The 21,779-nt window shown below is 44.0% G+C and overlaps 1 protein-coding gene across 4 annotated transcripts; it reads right to left on the bottom strand.

Annotated features, from left to right (window-relative positions):
• Positions 1 to 604: 604 nt before the first annotated feature.
• tfcp2l1 (transcription factor CP2-like 1) lies at positions 605 to 21,601 on the bottom strand. Of its 4 annotated transcripts, none has more exons than XM_034109320.2 (15): positions 21,527 to 21,601; positions 20,352 to 20,500; positions 18,576 to 18,649; positions 16,603 to 16,708; positions 16,019 to 16,125; positions 15,547 to 15,699; positions 9,710 to 9,820; positions 8,551 to 8,651; positions 7,539 to 7,590; positions 7,336 to 7,429; positions 7,107 to 7,233; positions 6,180 to 6,256; positions 4,061 to 4,203; positions 869 to 920; positions 605 to 736 (listed from the first exon to the last, which is right to left on the bottom strand). In XM_034109320.2, the coding sequence occupies exons 3-15, from the start codon at positions 18,627 to 18,629 to the stop codon at positions 699 to 701; spliced, it is 1,215 nt and encodes a 404-aa protein (XP_033965211.1). In that variant the 5' UTR covers positions 18,630 to 18,649; positions 20,352 to 20,500; positions 21,527 to 21,601; the 3' UTR covers positions 605 to 698. The 4 variants fall into 4 exon arrangements, with proteins under 4 accessions (XP_033965211.1, XP_033965208.1, XP_033965210.1 ...); XM_034109317.1 differs by lacking the exon at positions 21,527 to 21,601 and adding an exon at positions 20,950 to 21,110; XM_034109319.1 differs by lacking the exon at positions 21,527 to 21,601 and adding an exon at positions 20,950 to 21,110 and having other exon boundaries at positions 7,107 to 7,197.
• Positions 21,602 to 21,779: the final 178 nt, after the last annotated feature.

Genomic DNA, 21,779 nt, shown 5'->3' with positions numbered 1-21,779 from the left:
AATACGAGAGGTGAATTATGTCCAATAACGTGTCACCACAATTGTCAGAATAAGTGAGAAATGGATTTAACTTATGTTAGACAGCTATCATACTGAATAAATATTTACTGTGAATGTATGCAAACATGTATGGCATATGGCTGTCCAACAGAAGTTAAATCCATTTCTCACTTATTCTGACAATGTACTTAACCCCATATAAAAGAACCCAATAAAAGAGTTGTTAAATAATAGTGAAGTCACGTTGTAATAACAATAACTCATCCCTCTCAAGACAAATTCACTTTTACCAAATGTTACATTATATCTCATCAAGAATGTAGGCTGTATATAATATGCAACAGAAAGAGCAAATGGACTACATGACAGCATTTCATATCTGGGACAAGCAGGAAAAGAGAGCAGGGACATTCAAACATCAAACATTTTTGTTCATTTGTATTTCCTTTTTGTTGGCATTACTCTACTTTATCATGAAATTCATGAATTTATACGAGTTTGAGCCGAAAATGTACACCTTCACCTTTAATTACAAGACACCTGAAGCATGAATCAGTAACTTAACAATACAAATGAAACAGAGACATTCAAGAAAACCATTCAACAGTAGACGGAAAGCATTTTACGGTACTGTACATCTTAGGACTTATATACAAGCTGTACAATTCCACTGTTCTCAGAGGAAGAGAGAGTGTTGGTCACTTCAACACGACGCGGTATCCATCCGTGGTTTCATCTGGGAGACAGAAAGCAATCCGGTAAACGATCATTAAAAACACAACTGGTCCAGCTACACAGGGTGTATAGGGAATGTCTGTTGATGAACAGTGCGTTGTGGAATCAGAGGTTAACTTTGATAAATGATTACCTCTTAGAGTGCTGAGGATGAAGCTTGTTTCCTCCCTGAAGTTCTGCACCATCTGAAACACACAGATTCACCCATGTCAACAGATTATATCCATTCCCAAAGTGCTGCTTATCACAAGTAAGGACATTGTGTGATTTATTATCATCTATAAATCCAAATTCTCCTCTACATTCAGGCTTTTAAATATCATAATTAGCTTCTGCTAACCTGTTAATGGCAGTGCCAAATGGTCAGCTTTATGCCCCGGCCACACGAGGACGAAAACGGTCGTTTGCGTTACTGTTTAGTGTCATATAGACAGTTCGGCCACACGAGGACGACTGCATACGACACTAAACGACTGCGGAAACGATAACGGGTCCCAAGGTGGATAGAACGGCATACGCAACGCTCTGGGGGGTCCAACGGCTCCGTGTGTACGCCCTATCCGAACATTTTCTGATAATGATGAGGCAATAGCCCCGCCTCTCCCCACCTCTGCTGCTCACCCCCGCGTCAAAGTAAACTGCACCCTGAATTCAGATTATTTATCTTTCTCTCGATATGGACCTAAATGCGAGTGAAGTCTAATCTGACAGGACGGAGACACCTCTCAAACTACCTAAACTAGTTATAAATATGTTTATTTTTACTGTCGGCCGGGTCACTCATTACTGGATCAGCTGCTGCATGAGACAGACACTGACGCTGTCCGAAGAGAGGGAGGAAAAAGAGAGGCTCCGTGTATTTTATTATTATATTATATAGAGTCGTTATTCATTTGTTTTAAAGCTCAATAAATAACAAAGAAGATCTTTGACCGGCACTTTTATAATTTTGACGGAAGATTTAAACTTGAATACACGTTGACTGGCGAAAAACTCTGCCCGGTTCCCTCGGCCCCCACCGCGGAGAATAAACAGAAGGGCAACCATGACAACCATGCTTCTTCGCTGCTTTTGTGGAGGATGTTACAGCGCCACGTACAGGCTCGGCATATGTACTGCAGCTTCTCCAGCGGTTGGAGCTAAACGGAGCGGTCTCGTGTGGACAGACACTATCCGGTGAATATTGCGTGTGGACTAGGGGTGTAACGGTTCACAGAAGTCACGGTTCGGTTCATACCTCAGTTTGGGGGTCACGGTTCGGTACGGGTTCGATACAACAAGGAAAACCAAAAAAAAGTTCCAAATGCATAATTTGTTTTGCTGTTATTTATTTTTAACAGAAGTGCAAGTTTAGAACTCTAACATTTGGAATCATTAACTGTATTACACAGTTAAAAACAAACCACAAACAGTAACACACACACTCAGATGGCCATATTATTTGTGAGGGCAGATCTGGTGGCGGTAACGCGTTTCCACTGCAGGCCTCGCTCGGTTTGGTTAGGCCTTATTAGGCCCGGCTCACTTTAATACTGCGCTTCCATTACAGTTTAGGAACTGGGGTAGTTACTATAGTAACGCAGTGTAGGCGGAGCCGTGACGTCATCTTCAATGAGAGCCCCAGAAAAACAACACAGCCGTTAGCACTCAGAGCTAACAGCTCGTTAGCTTAGCAAAGCTCCATTTAGAAAACACGCATTTTAAAAGGGTTTTTCGCCTGCCGTCTGTCTGCAGACTTGTCAAAGCATTAATTCATGGTTTTTACTAACCGGTATCAGTATGTTGTTACTTCGGCATCATTTTGAAACGTGCATTACAATTAAATCACGGTTAAATATGTTCATCTTGTTGTAGTTGTAGCCCCCTTGCCAGCGATTCTCTCTCTAGTTTAGCATACTCAGCCCGACACAGCCTGGTTGTTCCTGGCCCTAGAACCACGATTTTATGGGGCCAGAAAAACTGTGAATTAGGACCCGCTAGCCGGTACTAGGCCAAGTGGAAACGCAACCAAAAACGGGCCCCGCACGGCTCGGCACGCTTAAAGCGACCTACCCGCTGCAGTGGAAACGCGTCATTAGTCACCTGCCGTCGAGAAAACCCTCTCGCTGGAGACTGACTCGGATGTGATTGAGCATGTTTGACGTGTTACCACTAGCATACCGCACCGCTGTCGAACAACGCCGACACACCGTCCTCGTCCGATCCCCATCGCTGTTGTAGTCCACAGGGAACCCGAAATGTTCCCATACAGCTGATTTAAAAGAAGCAGGTGGGTCTCCTAGCTCCTGTGTGTTGTGTGAACTCGCCATAGCTAACTTTTCTTCTTCATGTATTGTGTTCGTTTTGTTGTGTTTTGTTCTTGTTCTTCATTTGTTATTTACGGGCGGCTGGCTTTTAGGCGCAATACCGCCCCCTGGATTATATATAGTGTAATGCTGCCCTGAGTGACAGACTTTTTTCCCACTCGTAAAAAAAAGGCGTATTCGCCGTGTGACTGCATGTGCCGAACCGTGACGTCCGAACCGTGACGGTACGGGACGAATACGGATACCGTTACACCCCTAGTGTGGACGGAAGCTTTTTTGCGATTGCGTTTGCGTTAATCCTATGCGTTTAGCCGTTTTCGTCCTCGTGTGGCCGGGGCCTTAGATAAAGACTTTAGGGAGAGTTTAGGATAGCCTTAATTGGCTGCCAACACTCTTTTATTGAGTGGTCAAATGAAGGATAATGGATTCAAGATTCCATTTCAAATGGATTCCTCTCTGAAGAACTCAACAGGATTAACTATAAGGGCAACGACAATCACAATATATCTGAATTTATGACAAAATGACATGCAATTTCGGTAAGACTCATCGCTGAGGTTAAAGAAATCCCCCCCGTTTGGCAAAAGCAATATCAACAAGGGATGTAATCTTGTTCAGGATAAGTGTTTCCTTATGATATGATATGATAATGATAATATGATATGATAATCAGAGATGCGGAGCATACAGCACTTACAGGACAAAGCTGTACATGTTGGTGCCACTCTTCATTATTTTAATCATTATAGTCATGGGTCATTCAAGGAGGACCTTTAGACATCAAAACTTTGGAAAAATGAACCCTTTCTTTTCAAATGTTCTTTTATGTATTAGAGAAAAACAGGTATGAAAGGTACACTTTTTATTAGATGTTTTATTTGTTGCTTTTTAACAGCGCTCGATGGTGGGCTGGAACTTTGAAATCAATGTTAGCAGGCCGGGCTCTCAAACAGAGCTCTTTGGTGAACGAGTCAGACATGTGAAGAGTTAGGGGACGTTGATATGAGACGTAAGGATACCTCGTCAGAGACTAGGACGTGGATCCCGCTGGGTTTCTGTCTGTAGATGTGTGTAATCTGCTGCGGGGGGAGGCTGTACAGCATCGCGATCTTCTCAGAGAGGTCCATCAGCGTCAGCTCCTCCAGGTACAGAGCGTGGTAGACTGCAGGGAACACAGGAGGGAACACATCAGCCTGCTTCATGTGCACCAGAACACTACATTTCATTCTGAAGACATCGTTGCAGACTGTGTGACAATAGGCCTCTTTCTTGGCTGAGAAATTGTGTTTTTGTTGTAATGAGAAATGTAACAAAAGTGTATAACTCTCGTAATCCATTATTTAGTTATGTTTTTTTAATTGTTTTATTTAGGGATGCTCCGATCGCCGGAATCAGTATCGGCCGATACCGATCGCCGATCCGATCGAGTGGGTGGGCCTAAATGGAAGATTTAAGGTGATGTTTAAACTCAGTGAATGGGGCTCATTCACTGGAGCATCCACAAACAACAATCAACTTAATTACTACATTCAAATGATGTACATTATTCAAGTTTAATTCACTTCGGATAATAACACGGGAGAGATGAGCGGAAGCGCTCTCTCTCTCCCCCTCTCTCCCTCCTGACAGCCTGTCAGCATCTCATGCAGCTCACTGATCCAGTAATGAGTGACCCGACAGTGAAGAATAAATATATTTATAACTAGTTTAGCTTGTTCCAGAGGTAGATCAAATAGCTAAGTATCTAACTCTTGTGTGTTGCTCGGCTCACCGGTCCGTCTCAGCGGGCGGAGCTGCAGGACTTCTGCTTCACACACGCTGCATTCCGCTATTTTACTGTCTTTTTCCGACACCTTGAAATAATGCCAGACCGGTGAAGCCATGTTGGCGAGCTTGTTTTGACGCACAAAGAGAAAAGTGTCATGTATTTTACGTCATGCTCTCGCGATCGGCATGTTTAGAGAGCACCGATCGATCGGTAGAGAGTGAGTATCGGCTGATCTCGATCGGTGACCGGTCGACCGATCGGAGCATCTTTAATTTTAATCAATTACAAAAACATCACAGTGAAATGCAAACTTCCATAAGATCACTTACTAAGAACTATGACTTGTTACATGGAGGGAAACATGCCTGACATTTGCAATAAGTGAACATAATGAGGGTCTTTAGAGGGGAGACTGTGTCTGTACTGCACAGCTGCCGTAAACTAAGCTATCCAATGACGCTTGAGTCGATGTCTCCAAATGGTGACCGTACCGTAGGTTAAACGCCTTCTGGACACCAACATTAACGCAAGGGGTTTTCCTTTTTGGTGACAAAGGGTACTTTTCTCAGTAGGTTACTCTGTAACGGTACAAGCTACATTTTGAAGGCAGTAATGTTGCTGTGAAACAAGTTGCTTTTAAAATGAACACGACCTAACACTGATGATTAATGTCTCTTATGAAACACTTCTCTACGGCGGCTGACAGACACGCTACAACTGCCTAAGCTAAACATTTCCATGAGGAGAAATGTCCAGAACTATGTAATGTATCTGCCAAAACACAACGCAAGCAGGGACACCGAGAGGTGAGGCACACAGCTGGGGCGCCTGGTGGCGTTCAGGGTTATCGAGTTGGACGACTGTCTCGTTGCAGAGTTAGTCTGTTTCGTAACTATAACTAAATACATGTACAGCAGATCTGCAGCAACATGGGAGGGTGTCATGTGATCACAATGTTCAAACAAACCCAGAAAACATTTTAGGTAAGTTTCCAGTGACAGTTGGACAACTTTATAATCCTGAACGTCAACAAGCGCTCCGGCCCCAGCTGTGTGCGTCGCTTTCTAGTTCCTCTGTGTTTTGAGCTTCTTGCAGCTTGTTTCTTCTCCCAGCGTTTCCTTGATGCAGCACTTTCAGTAAACCCTGCGCTGTTTCCTCGAGTTGGTGAAGATGTTTCTTCATTTGCATGAGTTGTGGCACATTAGTAGGGGGTTATTGGCATTGTTTTTGAAACCGTAGCACACTCCTAATGTAATGTGTGGCCGTTGTACTTCTCCTTATTCCATGATAGTCCTTTAAAGTGCTTTTACACACGTACTAAAATATTCAACATCATTTATAGAGATCAGAGGACACTGTATGGCACTTACTGTCTCCAGCCCCCGGCTTTACGGCAGGTCTGGCCTGCTGCTGACACACATACATGGTGAGACGGGGCTGAATACACCTGGGAAGGTGAGCAGAGCTGTAGTATGGAACTGGGTAAGACACACAACAGCCTGACTTCATGTGTGCCCTCCTTTCTCCTCACTAGCACGGACTTGCATGCAGGTACATTTCTGTTTATCAAGTTATCTTACTATATCTGTATTCATTATTGACTGCTGATAACTACTAACAAGGCTTCTGAAACATGACCAGTGCTCAAATATGACTGCTTTACTTAAAAGGTAATCAGGAAAATCTAAAATAAATACATTAAAAAACACTGGTTTCATCTTTGCCAGTGCATGGTACAGTATGTAGTACAGTGTGTAGTACAGTGTAACAGTGTGTTCAAGCATTTGGATTTCAGTTTAGGGTCAGAAGAGGATGTTCACTGAGTTTTACTAAACACATTAACCTGCAGTGGTGTGAAGTACCAAAGTACATTTACTCAAGTACTATATTTAAGTACAACTGTGAGAGACTTGCACTTTACTTGCGTATTCAAATGTTTTCATATGTTGTACTTCTACCCCACAATTCAGAGGTAAATAGTGTACTTTTACTCCACTACATATATTTTATATAAATAAAATGTATTTGAAAATTCAAGTTTGATCCTGAACTTTTGAAAATACAATTCAAACTAAAACTAAGTATTTGAAAAGTTTTTTCAGGTTTCAAATTATTTAGATTCTGTTTAGCAATTTTTGGGAATGAATAATATTTACTGATATTTCAGTTTTATATATATTTTTGATATTTGAGTCCTGCTTGGTCAGCTCAGCCGAATGTATGCTTTCAGATTGAGAGACTGTTTGAATGCTCGAAACTGTTGGCCCAGATGTAGCTCCATGTCCTTATTGTCTCACCTTCCTTTCATGGTGTTGAAGAGGCGGATCCCATCAGCTGGACCGCAGATCTGCACCAGATCCTCCCGGCTCATCCTCAACAGATCTGCACCTGCAACAACAGCAGAAGATCCACTCTGCTTCCTACCTGTTCAAAATATTCATGGATCCTTTCATATACTTTCTGACGTTTGAGTCGCTCAGCTGTGTGCTTGCATTCTCAAAGCAGTGATGGTTGTTGTGCCTTTACCTGTGAAGCTGCAGAAGAGCCTGCAGAAAGGGGAGAACCTGTGTCTCTGCAGCCACTGCTGCGTGTCCTGCGGCGAGGAAGAGGGCAGGAGGTGCTACATGTCAAAAAGAAGAAGAGCCCTTGAAATGAGTCTCCAAATAATGGCCTAAAAGGGATAAGAGAGCAACATTAACACTTGCACTGCGCCGCCCTCCCTTACTTACATCGGAGCAGGCGGGCATTAGCAGCTCCCCTGGCTGGGCTGGAGAACAGTTGCTAAGAGACATCCACACAGGAAGAGAAGAGGTTAAGGTGATCAGCTGAGTGTCTGTCTGCCCATTTCCAAGTGTCTACTTTGATCTCTCCGCACACTGTGAAGAAGGTCAGTGATAGGAACTCCTGGTTAGCACCCATAGAGGGAGCTGTCAGCTCCATGTGAGCATGGCCCTACTCTAGATCTCTGAAAGCACAAGCAAAGCTACTGAAACACAAAGTAGATGATACATTTTTACATGTTGGTCTTCCTTAAAGGTCCCATGTCCTGCTTTTCCGGTTATGACCCGTCCCCTTGTTATGAAGGTTTTAATGCATGTAAACGGTCTGCAGAGTCACACCCCTCAAAGTGCACCCTGTAGGGAGTAAGACTCTAACACAGAGAAGACCTCCCCAAAACGCCTCGTTGGAGATGTCTCATGTTCTCCCAGGAGCCACGCCCAGAGCTACGGCCGCACCCTCTGCAGCCTTTCACCAAACAAAGCTCCCCAAACCTCTCAGGATGCATGCCGGATATGCTCAGCGTAGGGCTCTGAAGAACGATGCTGTTCCTACTTTGTTTGGACCAGCGGGAGATTCAGGTACACAACCATTGTTGTTTGTGTATTTATGATGTTTAAAACAAACAAGGTTTGAATGGGTAAACGTTTTTCGGGCTACTACGTTGGGATGGTGGAGAAATGCTCTCCGCAGACCCGTGCTCACAGCGTCATAAACCTTTTTCTTACTCAATATCAAGCCTCCAACAAGCCGTTTAGGACAGAGACGCTGTCTGAGAAACCAATGTGAGTGTGGAACATTGAACAATGTAAATCTATTCTAGTAGACCTCAACAATGGAATTATGATCAGTAGAAATGGCCATGACACGGGACCTTTAAGATTAGACGTACAGTTTTCAGAGCTCGATTTATTAGCTGTTTGTGCAGCCACATGGTAACATTGGGCGATAATGCTGACTCACCCATCTGTGAAGGTGCAGGAGGTGGGGGAGCTGTGGTAGACTGGAGATGGAGTGCTGCTGCTGTGGATGCTGAGGTTCAGAGCGTCAGGCCAGGGGGAACACTGAGAGAGACACAGCAGATACATCTCAGGACAAACACTGCATGAGTAAAACAAAACCAAATATTTACAAATCCCCATTTCATTACAACAATGGATCAAATGACTTACGAAGGATTAGCATTGAACCCCGTGAGCTATGAAGCCTGTACTCTGTGTTGCCCTATTTGTTGTTGTTCTGGGCTCAAAGCTCTTCTCATCTACTTCATTTCCAACACACAGAAGCTTCAATAAACCACAGCTGCTCATGCAGACTGAGTTAAAGGGCAACAATACTTCTCTAGTGAGTAGGTGGAGCCCAACACTTCTTTTTGTGTCCTGACATTACCATCTTCAATGAATAAGACATGTCAGTGTTTAGTTTTTAGCTTACCTGCACCCAAAATATATTACAGAGCCAGCTTTACAATAACAAAATAAATATGCAAAAAACATTTTGACAACTTTTAAAATCTGTATTTATAATAATAAATATGTTTGGGTTGTGCAATATTTTGGTTAATTGTAAATCTAAACAATGGCTGCTTGTTTATCAAAGCATGAATAATCGTAAGGAGAGAGAGAGAGAGAGAGAGAGAGAGAGAGAGAGAGAGAGAGAGAGAGAGAGAGAGAGAGAATAGATAATAATGAATGAAAATCATATGGCTGGTAACCTTTACCAAATTAAATGTATTAGAGACTTGAACTTAAAGACTTTTAGATTTGAACAGTGTAATGAGTTCAGTAATAGATCTAAGTGCTTGGTTCAGCACTGTCCTTCAGGGACCTCTGGAGTCACACACATGATTGTTTCCCCGCTTCAGCTCTGATCAGGTGTGTGTGTCTGCGAGATGAATGCCAAACCACACTAACAGAGAGTTAAGTGCTGAGTCCCTGTTCAGACACTAAAGTGATGCGACCAGTGATAGACAGAGCCACTGAGGTGCGAGATGACTGTAGGCTTCGGTGCTGCTGAGATTAACACATGAATTCAGATCAATAAAGTTACAGCACTACAATGAAAGTAAACAAAGGCTCCTCTCTGGTATGGAATGTGTCCGGAGACAGGGGGGGGGGCTCACCTCTTTGAGCACAGTGCTCTCATGAGACAGTTGGTACTTCTCTCTGTCCTGCAGCGCCTTCTTATCAATCTTCTCCCTGTCGGTCTTCAGCTTGCGATCAGCTCCTTTAGGCTTCCAAGCATACAGATGGAAGTGTAAACACCTGACACAATGTGCAACAACTAACATCATTCAGTCATCCTTGGGTGTGCATGTTATAGAGAACCAATGCAGGCGTTAGGAGAGCAGTAAGGATGCCAGGAAGTGTTTTATATGTGTTACTTATTCAGTCTCCCTTTGTAACTCAAACCAGAGTTAGTGATCGATAGAAAAGTGGCTAACGAACAAGTTCCTGATGAGTTTGGTTTCACGAGGTTATTCTCCATTCAGCCTGTTTTGAGGAGAGCATCCTAATGTATGTGTTTTACAGTAATACATTATAAACAGGGTTGGCTGGGTTACTTAATGGGGGTTACTTAATGGGTATATTCGGTTACAGTTACTAGTCAAAATAATCAAAAGTATCACATTATAAAAAGTATGTAATCTGAACCTTCCGTTACTTTTGGATTACCTTCATATCAAATGCGATGCAAATAAATATAAGAGAAAATAAATATCAATAAGATGTTTTTTATTTAAGTGTAATATATAAGACAAATGAACAATGAGACCTTAGGGTAGAAGAAACCAAGATATTTAGGATCAGAAATGTGTCCTCTTTAAAACGGCCCTCACAGAATAGTAGATTACAAATGCTGTTTCAGTTACGTTAATTAAGAGCAAACACTTTATTGTTGTTTAATACATCAGGTGTTCAACTCCTGCATTAAAATAAAAGGCAGTATATATATATATATACTTTTTTTTTTCTTGTCTACTTTGTAGATTAATACTGAAGACATCAAAACTATGAAAGAACACATATGGAATGATCTAGTTGACAAATAAGTGTTAAAAAATCCAGAATATGATTTATATTCTTCAAAGTAGCCCCGTTTTGCCTTGATGACAGCTTTGCACAGTCTTGGCTTCTCTCAGTCACTTCATGAGGTCGTCACCTGGAATGGTTTTCCATGAACACGTGGCCTCGTCAAGAGTCAATGTGTGGAATGACTTGCCTTCTGAATGTGTTTGAGACCATCAGTTGTGTTGTGCAGAGGTAGGGTTAGGCGGTGTTTACACGAGAGCGAAACGGGTTGTATCTGCTACTTTTCTCTCGCGTATAGCCCGTTCACACGAGGCGGAAACGGACCCCGCAAACGATAACGGGTCCCAAGGTGGATAGATCTGCAAACGGAACGCTCTGGGGGGCAAACGGCTCCGTGTGTACGCCCTATATCAGGGGTCGGCAACAGGCGGACCGCGATGCGGACGCCGACCTATACGGACCCGGACCTATAATCAATACATTAATAGGGGATTTCAATTTTGACGGGGCAATTCTATTTTAACCGCCGCCGACAGGGGGAGAAAGAGATGAGTGAGCGATACAGGGAGAGAAACACAGAAGAAGAGATGAGAGAGCGGCAGAGAGAAGCGGAGAGGAAAGTAAGGCCCAATCCCAAACCACTCCCTCGACCCTACCCCTCCGTGACGGAGTCTGTAGCCACAGCGCAACGAGGCTCCCTCCTGTCAGATGGAGGGAGTAAACACAGCAGCAAGCTTTGGGACGGCCTCCCCTCTCCGGCAAAAACAGGAAATGCCGTAACTGTATGTAACAACGGTTTCAAATCAACATCTCTTAGACAAAGAGTTTAAATGAATAACTCAAATGAAACTCCACATTTAGTTTTAAACCTGATGTTTATAAGCTTCTTAGTTTTTGCAACAGTCTGTAAATATACACAACTTTATAATAAAATGCACACATTTACCTTTTTCTAGACTAAACACAGGTTTGATCCTAAGTTAAAAACATATGAGGTCATCATGAGGTTGTTAACATCGCAGTTTATCAGTGGATGTTTGCTGGAACTACTTGTACACAGCGTGTTTCCTGAGGACACACACAGCGTGACTCCGGTCAGGTAGAGACCGGTCTCAAGTCAGCACCGCTGCAGACTCGCTGTTTGAGGGCTTGATAGCCCACTCCCCCTCCACACTCGTTGCTTTGGAACAGCCCTCAATATGGCGGACCCTCCGCGTGAACGCGCAAACGGAGGGGTAGGGTGTAGGGGTAGGGTGTAGGGGGCGGTTTGGGAATGGGCCAGAGTGAAGAGAAGAGCGATACAGGGAGAGAAGCGGAGAGGAGAGTGAGTGAAGAGAATAATTAGCGATACAGGGAGAGAAGCGGAGAGGAGAGTGAGTGAAGAGAAGAGCGATACAGGGAGAGAAGCGGAGAGGAGAGTGCGTGAAGAGAAGAGCGATACAGTGAGAAAAGCGGAGAGGAGAGTGAGTGTAGAGAATAATTAGCGATACAGGGAGAGAAGCGGAGAGGAGAGTGAGTGAAGAGCGATACAGGGAGAGAAGCGGAGAGGAGAGTGAGTGAAGAGAAGAGCGATACAGGGAGAGAAGCGGAGAGGAGAGTGAGTGAAGAGAAGAGCGATACAGGGAGAGAAGCAGAGAGGAGAGTGAGTGAAGAGAAGAGCGATACAGGGAGAGAAGTGGAGAGGAAAGTGAGTGAAGAGAAGAGCGATACAGGGAGAGAAGCGGAGAGAGTGAGTGAAGAGAAGAGCGATACAGGGAGAGAAGCGGAGAGGAGAGTGAGTGAAGAGAAGAGCGATACAGGGAGAGAAGTGGAGAGGAAAGTGAGTGAAGAGAAGAGCGATACAGGGAGAGAAGCGGAGAGGAGAGTGAGTGAAGAGAAGAGCGATACAGGGAGAGAAGCGGAGAGGAGAGTGAGTGAAGAGAAGAGCGATACAGGGAGAGAAGTGGAGAGGAAAGTGAGTGAAGAGAAGAGCGATACAGGGAGAGAAGCGGAGAGGAGAGTGGACAGGCGTGTTAGCGGCAGACAGGGAGAGACACATAATTACACATGGCGCTCTCCAAGAAGAGGAAAGTGGACAGTGAGAACAGAGCTTTTAACCCTGAGTGGACTCGTTCATGTTCCTCCTGCCCACTGGGAGCACAGAGCCAGTGTGTCTCATTTGTTCAGAGACCGTGGCGCTCATTAAAAGTGCCAAAACGCCACTATGAGACAAAACACAAAGTGTTTGACCAAACATTCCCTCTCAAGTCAGAACTGAGGTCACAACAAATAAGCAGCCTCAGAGCCCAATATGATAAGTCCACCAGGATCAAAATTAAAACTAAATATCGTTCCAGCGCAGGCTAACCGAGGCTAACCAATGAGCTAACCGAGGCTAACCAATGAGCTAACTGAGGCTAACCAATGAGCACCTGCATGTGTGTATGAGAATGGCCCTGACACCATTTCAGCCCAGATCTAAACTCCTGGCAGGACAAGCTCCAGCTCAATTCTCGCTCTGAATTAAAACAAAGTGAGTGAGGGACTGCAATATGAGAGGGAAAGAAAGATAAACTTTAAAACTGTTCAATTGTTATGATGTGTAAAGACTGATATTGTTCTATAATCAATGCAGACGTTGATAAAGCTACAGCTACTTCAATATATATCACACTAATTCATAAAGCAAGTTAGACATTTTGATGTTCCGGACCTTTGCATGGGGAGATTGTCTCTAACTGGACCTCATTGAATTTTAGTCGAATACCCCTGCCCTATACGATCATTTCCTGATCACGATGAAGCCTCTGCTGCTCACTGCTGTAGCACTGCTACTGCTACTGCTCATGCTACAGATGTTAGTGCAAAATCTACAGCTCCTCTACCATAACCATCAGCAACAAGTGGACATGGAGAATTACATGAACTACATGTTGCTAAATCTACCGTGGGGCATAAACAGAAGGGCAACCATGCTCGGGGGTCTTCTTCACTGCTTTTGGTGTATTTTGTGGCAGAAGTACAGCGCCACTTACAGGCCCGGCATATGTACTACAGCGTCTCCAGCACTTACGAGCGGTCTTGTGTGGAAGTACAGCACCACTTACAGGCCCGGCATATGTACTACAGCGTCTCCATCCGCTTACGAGCGGTCTTGTGTGGAAGTACAGCGCCACTTACAGGCCCGGCATATGTACTACAGCGTTTCCAGTGGTCTCGTGTGAACGGACACGTTAATGAGCCGAATGCGTGTGAACGGAAGACTTTTTTGATATAGAATTCGGTCTGTTTGCGCTCCCGCGTAAATGGGGTCTTAGTGCACAGTGGAAAGCCCTATTTGACTGCTGTTGTAATCCATATTATGGCAAGAACCACTCAACCCAGGGAAGAGAAACGACCGTCCATCATCACTTTAAGAAATGAAGGCCAGTCGATCCGGAAAATGTCAAGAACTTTAAATGTATCCTCAAGTGCAGTCGCAAATACCATCGAAAGCTATGATGAGACTGGCTCTCATGAGGACCCCCCGGGAAAGGAAGAGCAAGAGTTACCTCTGCTGCAGAGGATCAATACACAAGAGTTACCAGCCTCAGAAAGCACACATTAAAGCACCTCAGACTAGAGCCCACATAAATGATCACAGAGCTCAGAGGAGACTGCGTGAATCAGGCCTTCATGGTCCAATCGCTGCAAAGGTCCACTACTGAGGATGAACAAGAAGAAGAAGAGACTGTTTGGGCCAAGAAACACAAGGATTGGACATTAGACAGTGGAAATATGGACTTTGGTCTGGTGAGTCCAAATTTGAGATTTTTGGTTCCAGCCTCCGTGTCTTTGTGAGACGCAGAAAGGGTGAGCGGATGGTTTCTGCATGAGTGGTTCCCACGTGAAGCATGGAGGAGGAGGTGTGATGGTGTGGGGGGGGGCTTTGCTGGTGACACTGTTGGTGATGTATTCAGAATTCAAGGCACATTAACCAGCATGGCTACCACAGCATTCTGCAGTAGCCAGCAAAATATAAAGTATATTCTGGATTTTTAACACTTTTTTGTTTACTAGAAAATTCCATATGTGTTCTTCTATAGTTGTGATGTCTTCAGTATAAATCTACAATGTAGAAAACATTTAAATAAATAAAAAACTTCGAATTTGAAGGTGTGTCCAAACTTTTGACTGGTACTGTATATATTTTTATTTGGTATTGTATCATTGTAATCCAGCTATAAACCCCCATTTATTTAGTTTTTTACTAGTAACGCATTTTTTTCATGTAACCGCCAAGGAACAGTTACTGTTATTTTGGATCCTGATTATGAAATTCAGTTGGATGTAATGCGTAATTGTCAACAGACTGGTGCAGGAAGGAGAGTCCTAAACCTGGAAGACAACTTAGTATTTTGCCTCTTTTGGAGGCTACTTTATGTGTGATTAAATAGACGACTAAACATCAGCACACCGAACTTTAGCCGCCATTCGCTTAGCGGTGGTGTTGCGCAGCCATGCGATGTGATTTTGTACTTATGGTGTTTGCTTAACGCTTCAAAAAGTGGTGTCGATATGTGGAGATTATCCTGCTGAACCAAACGGGTTAAATATCATGACTGTGTGTTTGCCACAACATTTATTTTCTGCATTATACCAAAAGCAATGGAAAGATCCCATTGCTTTTTGTAGAGAGAGCCTTTGTGGTGCTAACTTCCAGGTCAGCCTCCACAACACATCTTCACTGCTCCACTCTATTCCCTGATCATTAAAACTGATATCATTATTGCAGAGTCATATGTACACAAAGACTGCAGACTGACACCTTTCCCTCTGAGCCAGGTGTTGGTGGTTTTCTCTTAAAGGGGCTACAGATTGTTTTAAGATATATTTACGATGCACTACCTGGCCCAGTTATTAAAAAAGCAGAACATAACTTGGTAGAATACACACGCCGGTTTCATACCTTGAAGACTTTAACCTGGCAGCTGGAAGAACTGACATGCTCCATGTACTCCCCGTGCTCATTGGGGCTGAAAGTGTCCACCTGGATACGAAACGGCACTCCCTTCTCCCCACCGTGCTTCCTGGGGGTGAACTCAGTGCTGATGCAGTTGACCTGAGCAGACGCAGGACGACAACAGACGGAGTGTCAGTTCGTGAGCAGGCTTTGGAATGAAATGGGATTAATCAGGAAACTAAAAAAGCAAGTGTTTTTGTAAACTCCACTATTCTGTAGGTCTAGCCTAAATTTAAGAGAACACATTTTTTATCCTAAATATCTTGGTTTCTTCTTTTCTAAGCTCACATTGTTCTGTTGTCTTACATAATGCACTAAAGTAAAACACATCTCAATGGGAAAATAATCAGGTTAAACTAGTCATTTGGTAACTAGATACTCCTGGGTGAGAGAAATGTATTACACACTGAATCTGTACCTGGATGAAAGCAGAAGCCTTCTTCACAGGGTCCCAGAGGAACTCAACGGTGTTCAGATGCATGGGGTGTGAACGGGGCTCCAGAATCCCCTCTGACAACGGGATGTCTGCAAAGCATTAGTCAGTCACTTTGCAATTGTTATAAAGCCCGAACACACATTGTGAACATGAGATTGTAGCTATGAGCGAAGGAGACCTGACTGAGTTTTCTGTCGGGACATCTTCAGCTATTTCTCTCTACATATTCATATCTGAGTTGGCATGTCTTTGTTGGAACAAGGTGATGTCACACTCTTTCATGAACCAACTATAAGTAACAATATACGAATGAAAAATGAACCATATCAACAGGTGAGAACATGAGCGCGTATGATTGGTCACTGATGTACAGGAGGTGAAGCTGATAAATGCAGGGATAACTGCTGAGTCATATGTTCCGGAATAAATGCTGATGGCAAGCTTCCCACAAAAATGTAAATCCTGTTTTAGTGGGCGTTTGGTCCAGTGGAAGAAGTGTCATGATTTCGCTCTGGTCCAAACAGCACTGTGCTCAGTGATCTTTGACCGACTCACGGTCCACTCACCTATATCCAGGATGCGGTCTCCAGGGCGGTTCCACCTCCACCCCTCCAGCTGCTGGTGCTCCATATACTGCAGCCGGCGGTCGTGGAACACCACCCGCACGATGCTCTGTGGACAGATGCAGAGTTCAGAGCGGAGAACAGAAACATCTGGAGGGGGCAGCTCGCACACGGCCAAACAGCTGGACTGTTGGGCAACGTGCCAAAGGCTCCCCTCCTCATTGGAATATACTGAGGCAGGTTAAGGAGGAGCAAAAGACTCCAATGTCTGCATGTGACCAACAAAGACTCTTGAATCAGGGCTCCCACACGCAACGCAACTTAGGATCATCAAAAAGCGTCTGCTGATGTTCACAAATGTTTGAGGTGTGAAATAGTCAGAATCTTATGATCTTAAAAATGATTGTCGAATTAAAAAGAGCATTTGGTTCTATAGGTCAATTTCCAATTCACAATCTTCAAGTGGTGTGGGAACCCTAACCAAAGAACGTCTCTCCGTGGACGGCATGTGCTGCAGAGCCCTCCACGTCTGTTACTAACTGGGTGCCGGCTATCTAGCATATCGCTCAACATATCAGACAGAACACACATAAGAGAAGGGTCTCTTTAAAGGGGCACTCTACCGGTTCCGGGTTAGTTGGCTCGTCTCCAGGAGGAGTTATTAAAAGAACAAGTCCCTGATGGTGCAACCTTTCAACAGGAAGCGTTTGTTACCAACATGTTGGCAAGTGAGTCTAACAAAGGGCGCGATCCAGTTGCATTAGGGGAAATGTAGGATTCAGCCCATTAAAAAGGTTTGTTGGTAACTTATGTTAAAGTATGTTTAGTAAATAAGGGGAAATGTTGGCGGTCTTATACATATACATGAAGAGTGGTCTCCTGTGTGTGTGTTCGACCCTTCCACCCTGACACCTGTACTCTCCCTCTTCTTAGTGGCCCATCTCCTTCCTTAACGCCTGTTACTGTTACTTCTGCCATTAGACGCCATTAGAGGTCACTAGCTAACAAAGTTGAACCAGTGGTGATCCAGCTTACCAAGAATTGACAACAGCCTACTGAGCCAATAAGGAGCTGGTTACCACCTTAAATCTCTGGTCTGATGGCAACCGATAAAGTCCATCTAACGGGCTGATAACATTCCACGCATGTGACCAGTTCTGTGGGCTGAACACGGGCCTCTGCTGCTCTTCACCATTCGACAGAGCTGCTTTCTGACAGCACTGTGGAGTGCCTCTTTAAAGCAACCTCGTGAAGTCTGCCAGCACATCAAATTCAATTAACCTGCAACAACATGGGGACATGTCAGGCCTGACTGAGCAGCACGGCATGTGTTTGCAGAGACGCCACCTGTCCCATTCCTGTGTTGCTAGGATGCTACCGCTAACTTTACAGTCTCAAGCTGACGCAGCCGGACCACAGAGACACGTCAAGTGGATGCACTCACACAGAAGGGGAATAAAGTGAGCTCTCCTTACTCTGAAGTGAGCGTGTGGACACATGCCCTAACACATCTGAAATCTAGTCACAACCTGTGTACAAAACAACACTGCATGGCAGGAATAATGCTGCTAATGGGTTTGATTCAGAAGACATGGCATCAGAATACAACATTATATTCTTTTATTTGCATTAAAAAAACATCCAGAAATCAAATTGGTTTAAAGATGCCGAAGTCTTTCTGAAAACAATCCCAGTGATGCAGACAACAGCAGATCGGCATGTTCATGAGGAGAGTGTACGGGAAAGGAGTGAAGGTCAGAGGAGTTGTGTTCGTGAGGGTTTGTTAAATCTAGGAAGGAGGAAAGGTACGTTTGGGTGATGGTACCAAGCTCATCGAGGTGGACAGTCCACCCCTGAAGTGGAAGGGAGGTTCAGGGACCTGTGGCAAACTAGGACATGGCTACATAAAAAGAGACAGGAGCAGAAAGAGGTCATGTGTAGGTCAACAAAAGACAAACACAATACCTTACACCTACCTTTACATATTTGCAGCTTATATCTGTATACTCCACTAGTTTTCTCTTAAGCATACGGATTTCGTAGGACTGACCTACATTTTAAAACATTAAAAAAAAACCTGATTAAAATTGAAAAATGAGAAATCAGTCAATCAGAAAAGAAGGGCAGTGGAGATAGAAGTTAAATCAAATTAGATATCAAGGCCGGCCACGGGACAACTTTTAACCATCTGATCAAATCAAACTAAGTATTATAATAAAAATATCATTTGAATAACCACAGGGGGACACTAAGACTATGAATGCCTTTAAGGCATAGTATAAATACTGATTAGCAGCAGTTACTGTGTTTCAAACCAATGACTGTACAGCAGATATGCAGGGCAAACTGGCAAATGAATAAAGCACAAATCAAACGTCTCAAACAATCAGCAGGTTCAGGTCGGAGCACATTTAGCAAGAAAAGACAAAAGAAAGAGCAGCAGAAAAAGAGGGTGCATTAGTTTAGAGGATGACAGCAGACACATGTAGGAGCTCATGTTGCATCAGATCAATCGTTCATAGGGTACGATTTGATATCTTTCAAATCTTTCTACCATGAAAACAGCAGGTTGGTTAATCAGTCATTTATGTTATTACGTTATTACACTATAATCCATTGTTATATTCTAGGACAGCAGTCTGTGTGTTTCACGACTGTCTTCTAAAAACAGAAACTATGGAGGAAATACAGTTTGATCAAACTGAATGTATAGCATTGAGAGGTTTACTTTGTCCTTCTTTGTGAGTTACGTTTCCCCCAAAAGAATCTCATTTCAAAAACGTCGACAAATGTTGACGTTTTTAACAGAACACACATTCAAATCAGCCTCTCTAAGCATCTGGCCTGGGAACATAGCCCCCCACCCATTTAGCCAACGAGCATCATAACGTTGGTTTGATTTATCCATAGAATATGTGTTCCAGATCTAAATGTAACCACAGACTGTAATTTGTAATTCATAAATCATCTCGGAGTAAAAATAACATATATCCTCTAGCTTCTCAAACATGACATTACATTTGTGTGGTTTGACTTTAAAGGTGGGGTGGGTAAGTTTGAGAAACCGGCTCGAGATACTCTTTTTGTTATGTTCCATGGAATGCTCTTAACGTCCCGATAGCAATGAATATCTGAAGTGCTTTGACAACAAATCCATTAAGAAATGTCATCTCTGGAAGCCGTGGCGCTGTAAAAAGCTCGACCAATCATCTGAGCCGGCTAAAGTGACTGGATGGCCTACCTGCCTGTCAGCCTTCCACCTGTGCACAAACTCACCTCGTGCCCTCATTGGTCATGTGCACGTTCGTGTGTGTTGGAGGAGGGGCTCTGTGAGGAAGTCTGAAGGAAGGGGCAGATTTGTTCCGTCTGTGTATTTTCAAATTCTAGCCACTCAAGCTGGTTTCTCCAAAATGACCTACCCCACCTTTAAATACAATATCTGAAAGTTTAAATGTTGGCCAGACAAAACAGGCTTTTACTTCATAAAAATAAAATAAATATAATGGCGTTACAGCATTGTTCCGTTTGCCTTGTTGAGTCTCTGCACACTCTACGGGGGCCGCAGGGTGCCAAACTTGGGGTATAAAATACATTTGTGATAAATTGATAAGGATTTAGCCCAACCCCATGGCACAATGGATTTGGAATCCTGCGTCAGCGTTAATGTAAGCCTGGTGCTGCTGCAGGGAACATGTGACTAAATGAGCTCCATTCAGTCAACGTGGACCTTCACCCGCGGCGCAGATAGCTACCTTGGTTGAGATAAGTGAGGGTCTCCTCCTGCTGCTTCACAGCCGGAGAGGTGGCCGCACACAGGACCACCTGCAGCGGGCTCCTCTTACACACACTCTCAGCCGTGAGCCTTGCTTCTTCATCTTTCAAGAACGGTGCCAGGGCATCTCTGAAAGAGCAGAGACAAGAAGAGGGCTGAGGACGGGAGGTCACCATCCGCTCTCGCTTTATCTAATCGTTTAAGCATAGAAACAAGGGTTAGAACACAATGTTACTCATCTGGTTCGAGGCAAGAGGTTTGGGGGAAAGTCCATTTCATCTATGTTTGTCGTCTTAATATTGATTTTGAATGCAATGTTCCATTAAAGGAGATAATTGTATAAAAACATTTAGATTACATTGTTTTTCGAATTTCACATGGCAGTTTAATTGGAAAAATATTAAAATACTTTAAGGAAAAAATGCTGCCGATGTCCAAATGTATTGTAAGCACTGAGCACTTCTACTTCGGTATCTTCTTGTGCATGTAAAGTGAACACCGCTGCTTTGCATTGACACGTTGAATAACCTCGTAAATCAAATGTTTCCCAGATGTTTCCAAAGTTTCATGTGCTTTACCTAATGTAACTAGCAGAGTGCTGGTGGTAGGACTCGGGCTGCGGGTGGCAGAACAGCATATCCTCCAGGACGGTGTCTTCTGGTGTCCCGGGTCACAGCGGGGGGTGGAGGCAGACTGCTTCCTCAGGGCTCCGCTCAGAGAGGTTTGCAGCCAGACCTCAGCGCCTCCTCTTATATGGTCCCTGTGATGTCAGAGGCGGAGTGTGCAGCAGCCCTCCCTCCCTCCCAATGTTTAGCGGGTTGATGCATTAAGAGCAGCATCACCTGACCAGCTGTTGACTGCCAGCAGCTCCCAGGGTGTTTCTCAATCGTGAGGATGCTGATCACTTCCTTCAGAAACGAAGCAAGTACACTTCCAAGCCACGGCTTTGGAAAACGAAGAAGAATGGAACAGGCTAACAAGTGTGCCACTCTCTCCAACGGTTTCAACATAAACTGTACCGAAAGTAAATACCTCACGATTTCTATCTAATTATGAACTTGCTTTACTTTCACTTAACACATTTTTGGTGATAACAAACAAATGTAACAAAGTAACATATTTACCAACACATGTTCAACGCCACTACATACTTACATTTAAATGTGTGCTGCGTCGGTTCAGCCCATCAGCCCCTCCGCAAGGGTCTTTAAAATTGGTCCGTGCTCAAAGCATTGTGGGGATTTTAAGGACGCGAAGTGCATGTGCAGCCTCGAAATTTCCCCCAAACCAAGGACGCGGCCTCGGTGGAATTCCAAGTATGCTGGAGATTGGAACAGTACTTCGGCGGCAATCGATGACGTAGCATCCTTGAAATATTGGCTTGGAAGCCAGTATCCTCGAGATTGAG

This window comes from Pseudochaenichthys georgianus, chromosome 21 (genome assembly GCF_902827115.2).
Source record: "Pseudochaenichthys georgianus chromosome 21, fPseGeo1.2, whole genome shotgun sequence".
In the NCBI taxonomy this organism is placed as follows: domain Eukaryota; kingdom Metazoa; phylum Chordata; class Actinopteri; order Perciformes; family Channichthyidae; genus Pseudochaenichthys; species Pseudochaenichthys georgianus.
This window is presented reverse-complemented; position numbering and strand designations above follow the sequence as displayed.